This window comes from Dreissena polymorpha, chromosome 2 (assembly GCF_020536995.1).
Source record: "Dreissena polymorpha isolate Duluth1 chromosome 2, UMN_Dpol_1.0, whole genome shotgun sequence".
Classification (NCBI taxonomy): Eukaryota; Metazoa; Mollusca; class Bivalvia; order Myida; family Dreissenidae; genus Dreissena; species Dreissena polymorpha.
Genome location: NC_068356.1, coordinates 13,397,401 through 13,404,572, shown reverse-complemented (window position 1 = coordinate 13,404,572; position 7,172 = coordinate 13,397,401). Strand labels below are relative to the sequence as shown.

The window sequence follows — 7,172 nt, the reverse complement described above, 5'->3', positions numbered from 1 at the left end:
TTTTAGAACGTTAAACCGCCTCGTCATTTTCATTTTCTTTTCAAGTCTATTGTTTAATTCTGAAAAAGAAATAGCCAATGGGTAAAGAAATGTATACTGAATAAATATAAATCTGGGTATCTTATTTGAACTTCGTTAAGTACGTTAAACATTTAAAACCACCGGTAGTGATTACTTTATACAGTGATAATGACACATAAAATGATAGATGGATTAAGGTGTGTGGACATATTACGAAAAAGCGGGGTGGATGTTTAACCTATCTCAGTGTACACAAGAAAATCCGTGTGACATCTAAACCATTGATTTTAATAATATTTTAACAGAATTTTAAACCTGCTGGATCGAGATAATTAATGATTTTTCCATAAACGCAATCATTCGATGGTATCTCATATGTGAACATATTTTCAGAGAAATATAAATGTACGTGTGTATAAACGCGCGTTCGTACTAGATCAAACTGACTTCACATCACTTGGATATTGTACGGTCAGTAGTATATCTGAAGAAGACGTTTCATTCTTGCAGTTAATATTTCACACAAACTTCAATGCGACTAGTATTCTATTAATGATTTAAGGATTGATGGAAATGGATAATATTCCAGAGATAGTAATTGCAGATCAAAATGAAACCGATTCGGAACTCGGCGATTCTTTTGATGAGAAAAACTCGCCCTTTTCGGGGCTCTTCAAGTCACTCGATGCTCATATTTTCACAAGGGGGCACGGCACTTCATCCGGTCATGACATCGCTAAACACGGAAAATCTGACGCTAACAAGAGAAGGGCGACCCTTGGGTACCTGAACACGAAGGGCCTTCTAAGCACGTTAACAAATGGACAACATACGGGGCTTATGAACACGGCGCCTTCGAGCTTTCGACAACAGAATGCCAACGAACAAAAACGCATTATAACCAAGCGCAGGAGTTTGGATATCGGAGAGATGCGCGGAAGTCAGAGGTACTTGGAGAGAGGAAGCCGATCTTTGCCGAAGCTGTTTACGGACTCCTCGACTTTAGATGTCGACGACAATGTGGCGAAGTTAAAGATAAGGTTCTCTTCGGAAAACGGTCATACGTTATCTAGGGAAAAAGCATGGCGAGCCAGGCGCCGCCTGTCTTCATTGCGACCGGGAATGGACGCCGGCTCGACATTTTTACAGTTGCTTGGTAGCGCACGACGGAGAAGTGTTTCGCCGCTTATTCCTCATGTAAGGCTTCGCATTTGCTATGAATAGCAAACAGAGTAATTATAGACGTACATGTTCCAGTAGTATACGGTAATTCCTATTGTTATAATTGTTTTGTTAGTATTCGGCTCCTGCGTAGACATTTACATTAAACATCAGTAAACGTATAAACATGATTTATCATCAGAATTAGAATATAGGAAATACAGCGGTACGATTTGTATGAAAATATGACATATTAAAGTCTTTCAGTAGACTAGAACATTGTAAACGCAGGTATATTTTTAAATCTGTTAAAAAGTGACGCCGCGACATTATATAAATATGTTGAGTACACATTGTTTGCCTTTCTTTATGGCAGTTTATTTAATTAACTTATATTGGTTAAATGGCTTGTAATGAAGCCTTATACGCCAGACAAACATTATTGACATAGCCAATAGATTTTCATGATGATCAGTCCATAAATACATATGAAACGCTCACGAGTATGTGTCCTATTAGTGCGTTCTTATAATCTAGTTCATAGATTGCAGGGCTCATTTCTCAAAGTTCTTCTTTCTAAAAGAATTCTTTTGTTTCGTATTTTATTAATGGGTGAGAATTATACAAATCGAGTACACCGTTCATGTAAAGTGATATTTGTAATATATGTACGAATGCTTATGAAACCACGATTAATGTACTTGCAAACGCATACAAAACATTGTAGCATTATGGATACGTTCTTTGGAAAACAACAGCACTAAATATTGTTGCTGCAGATTTAAACACTGTAAGACCCTTTTGTGAACCCATGCAACATGAATCCCGTTTTTCAGTCCCAAAATGTACAAGGGTATCACTTAGCGACATATTTTTCTATATATTATAATAATTATAAAGAAATGCTAGTATGACATGCATGTTGAGTTCTTTAATGAGTATATGTTGTATGTAAGATACTTTATTGTTTTACGAATATGTTACAAATATCTGACAAACGCGAAAAAAAAACGAGTCTATGCTTCGTTATGTTTTTGCTTTTACAGTTACACAAAGTCTCTTTTCCTATCTTGACTCGATCTAAATTTTAAGTTCCCCTAGATCATAACCATAATGATAATTTGTTTTGACACATTTCCGATTTTAGATAAGCTATACAGCATTGAAACAGTTTCGCAAGGAATTAATTGCTTACAGTATATAAAAACATTAAACGCGAGTAAATTTCCCGTTCAACCCATGCAAAAGGTATACATCAGTTTTACCCGTTATTTACCTTTAACTAAACCTGCAATAAAAGTGTCTTTTCACGTGTCAGTTTACTATAAAAGCCATTATATACATATTTAATTTTAAACTCAGCCTCAAATATCATCGAGGCACACTCTATCGAATAATGGATTATTGAACATAAAAAACAGCAGAATTTAATCGTCGCTTAATTAATGCACTTGACAATTACAAGTAATAAACCTATCGAGATTAAGATGTTTTCCATTTATTGTTACTTATGCGTAAATAAACACCGATTTTAAGTTCATGGCCTATATCCACCAAGCTCCTTAGATTTAAACATAAATGTTTTAAACATGGTTGGTGTTTTATCATTAAAATTAAGAAATCTTTGATATAGTACACCCACATAAACTTTAACCTTATAAACCTAAGGGTCGCCGTTTCTCCGGAAAGAAAGGAATCGTTTTTTAAAAACATACCTCAAAGTTTCTCATTGGCTGCTATAGAAAGTTCAGGAAGACCCATACCAATTAAAAATTATTTGGTAAAGACGGAAATTTCCTCTTGAAAACAAATGTGTTTGGCCAATACGGATCCAAAAAACATGGACTTCCCCTAACCTAAGGTTATACTGTTCAAATCAGGGCTGGTATTTTTAAAAAAAGAAGAAGAAAAAACACAGTAAACAAACTGTTTAATATAATGTTTGATTTTATTTCGACAGTGTGTCTAGCTAATCAAATAGGATTAAGTCATATAATAAATATTATGATTAAAAAACATTTGATATTCAGAGAAATGAATGAAATTTACTAATCAAATAATTTGTTCTGCTTTCACAACATACATCTACCGTATCTTTACGCCAGTAAAAGTAATGACAACGAAAGGAAAGAAAGAAAATAATAGCCAGAAAAAAGGACCTATACATGTCTGTATAAGTCCCTGCAAGAAAGCACTAAATGTGTCATTATTAAATGGAATACATTTAAATGTGAAAGAGAAAATATTGTGATCAATATTTATAATATACTTGATAAACACGTAAGTCTCGTTTTTACTATTTTTTATGTAAATCATGTGAGTTTGAACTTTGCGGGGAACATTTCGAAGCAACTTATTTATGTTTAAACAAGTACACGAATATATTGTTGTTGCTTGATTTATGTATTAGTTAAAGTGAGGATATTGTAAAAATTAATTCGGGACTTCATTAACTGTTACAAAATATGATCATTTGATCATTCATGTAAAGAAACTAAGCACTGAAACCGTTTTCTTCTGATCTCTATTCGAACTTTTTCAACGCAAAAAACAGCCGAAATTTGACCATACCAATTTCGTTTCCAATTAATATTCAATAATTATGCTCAAGGATTGCTACAAAAGAAAAGTCATTGAAAGTAATCTATATAATATCGATCGGTGTAAGCAAGCGTGATGTTTCATGTATGTAAATAACGTATGAAAGTTGACGGTTTAATTGCTAAATCAACCTGGGTCATTAATGTCACAGCGTGTTCATTTCAGTGTGGATTACTTGAATTTTTAAACCCCTTTCAAACGTAAAAATATTTGAATACGAAATCTTTGACAGGATTATTTGAATGTTTTCCAAACGTCACACATGACATAATTTATTTATCTTTCATTTATCTTTAATATAGTAACTATTTATATGAATTCATATTTTAAGGGATCACAACACCAGGCGTCACAGAAATCTTTCATTTGCACGTACATCTTATAAATGTTACGGAAAGCTTTATACATTTAATATATTTGTACAAATTTACGATTGCGAATAGTTAAAGTACAATTGCTACCAGTTAAAATCGATTTTCGTTGCTGTATAAATTTATAAAATGCAACTTTCTAAGCATGGAAGAATTCTGCATGAGATGTGTGACATGGTCCTTAAAGGGATCTTTTCACGCTTTGGTAAATTGACAAAATTGAAAAAAGTTGTTTCAGATTCGCAAATTTTCGTTTTAGTTATGATATTTGTGAGAAAACAGTAATACTGAACATTTACCATGGTTTAATATAGCCATTATATGCATCTTTTGACGATTTTAAAACCTAAAAATTATAAAGCGTTGCAACGCGAAACGATTGAATAATTTGGAGAGTTCTGTTTTTGTCGTTAAATTTTGTGAAACTACGAAGATTGCTTATATAACGTATAAAATACTTCAAGAATATGTAATCGGCGGAATAGCTCAGTAGGCTAAAGCGTTTTTACTTCAGGACTCTGGCAGGACTCCAGGGGTCACTAGTTCGAAACCTGGTCCGGGCAATGTTCTTTTCCTTTTTTTAATTTTATTCTTGATTTTTTACTGGAGCTTTTACGATCCAATGTTTACATTTATCGATATAAAGCATTTAATGAATAATTTAAAAAATGCCAAAATCTGTGAAAAGGCCCCTTTAAGTAATATACATTTTTATGTGGGACATATTGTTTTTGCCCTGTCTGTTTGTTGGTTTGTTTGCGTCAAGCTTTAATATTGGCCATAACTTTTGCAATATTGAAGATAACAACTTGATATTTGGCATGCATGTGTATCTCATAGAGCTGCACATTTTGAGTGGTGAAAGGTCAAGATCAGGGTCATCCTTCAAGGTCAGAGTTCAAATATATGGGGGGGGACATAGTGTTTCATAAACACATCTTGTTTTGTACATGTTACTGGTTGAGTTTGTAAATAATAAACAAATACACATACACTCCTCTTTGAGTATTGTCAGCAAAGTTTCCAATCCAGTTATACGAGAAACGGTCATTTCGTTATAATGTAATAAATTGTAAAATATCTTTGTACTTTCAGCACCGTATCCCGCCTTTACAGAGATTCAGGAGTTACGTTCGATTGACGCTCATCTGTGTTCGTCTATGTAAATACAGCCACGAAAAGTGGGTAACATTTCTTATGTCTTATAAAAATGCACTAAGTGATTATGTCTTCAAAATTCGCTAAACGTAATTTTTATATAGAACGTTGAATGCTTTTAAAACAAGGGTGTACACGATTAGGTCGCGGTGGTGTAGTGGATGAGTTGGCCGCCTACCGATCGGGAGTTCGTGGGTTCGCTCCCTACTCGGGGAGCGTTCTCATTTTCTCCTCCATAGACTGGTTCTTCCCAGGAAACGGACTCGACAGTGTCCATATCTGCCTATAATAGGCCTTCCTGTAAAAGTCAGCAATTGACTGTAGGAAGTACGAAGTAGAAGTAGATTACCTCGGGTATCAATGAAAGCAATAAAACGATGTCAGGGAAATATATATAATATCGCATTGAGATTTGCTTTGTGTTCTTTACATGCCAGTTATGAGTACACTTCAACTTCACTTGCATTGCTATTTTTATTAATGTCAATAGTGTAAAGGTATTAATACCTCGCGCGAAAAGTTAGCGTTCCGATTTGTTTACAGATTATTTAGTTTACAACGCAATTAATGGCTGCTGGTATGTCTTTACATCCATTGAACATATAGTACATTCAATATCTAACGTCGTATGTGCGAATTGCATGACATCTTTCGTCTATGCATACTAGTAGCAATAATCCAAGTCCCTGCTCGAGCTGTACGAATGTACACATAAAAGCTAAGAGCATTCGAGAAGAACTACAATTCATACTACTACTCACGTCGATTTCAGCGTGCAAGCGGCCCGTGACGAGTACCTGTCCATAATCCAAGTAACCCAGGACTACGTGACAAGAACCGAGGACCCTGATGGACTGTTCTTTGATCCGACTGTTTTCCGAGCCAATAAGGAGGTTTGTATGCCAAGCCCGTGTCAACGGAACGGTTGAAGATTGCCGCCCCTATATCCTTTTTGGGTCAGGTCTAATGCTGTTTAGAGTCGTTTGTTACTCGATAGTTACCTCCATAGGCGGAGGGATATTGTTTTGGCGTTGTCCGTCCGTCCGTCCGTCTTTCCGTCCGTCCGTTCGTCCGGAGCCATATCTTGGAAGTGCTTTGGCGGATTTCAATGAAACTTGGTATGAGTATATATATGGATAACAGGATGATGCACGCCAAATGGCATTGTACACCATCAGTTAATAACGGAGTTATAGCCCTTTGTATCTTGAAAAAATGCTTTTTTTTAGTGTCAAATATAACACTTTTGTGTCCAGAAGCATATTGGCGGGGGATATCAATTCAACGAATTTGCTTGTTTATTATTATTTTATTTTTATTTTTATTTATTTATTTATTTTGGGTGGGTGGAGGATTGTGTAAAAATTCTGGCGAAATTCGAACAAACACACACAAGTCCGCAAATTCAACAAAATATTTTTTAATAGGCCGAATATTCGAACACAAGATTTCTATTCGAGTATTCTTTTTTATGCAAAGATAACTCCAATAAATGTTTGAGTGCAAAATCGCATTTTTCGTCTAGTGCAGACAACTTAAGTGCACCAGTTATTGTTTGGCCACTGCTGCCACCAACTAACGAGCTCATAATGGTAATAAGAGGTGGTATCTGTGGAGGCTTAGTTTGTTAAGCGGTTTTATCTATCAGTTTGCAAGGGAGTTTATACACCTTGTTGGATTTATTGCCGAAATTATTGACATGTTATTGTTATTCTTAATTCTCAGGGTCGCGCATTTAAGACAGCAGAAGGAACCCGACTGGCGTCACCTTCAAATGGCCAATCAATTTTATTGCTAAATCAAAATATTAATATACGCATTGTCAAATCAGCATTAAAATTCTCAAATGTTAACCAAATG

General features: G+C 35.0%; 1 protein-coding gene across 2 annotated transcripts in view; it reads left to right on the top strand.

Moving 5' to 3' along the window:
• The first annotated feature begins 213 nt into the window (after positions 1-213).
• LOC127865918 (uncharacterized) overlaps positions 214-7,172 on the top strand; it is a 35,093-nt gene continuing 28,134 nt past the window's right edge. For both annotated transcript variants that reach the window (XM_052406007.1, XM_052406006.1), the window contains exons 1-3: positions 214-1,218; positions 5,250-5,335; positions 6,085-6,205. In XM_052406007.1, the coding sequence (XP_052261967.1) occupies positions 589-1,218; positions 5,250-5,335; positions 6,085-6,205 (837 nt within the window). In that variant the 5' untranslated portion in view covers positions 214-588. The remainder of the gene's footprint in view (positions 1,219-5,249; positions 5,336-6,084; positions 6,206-7,172) is intronic.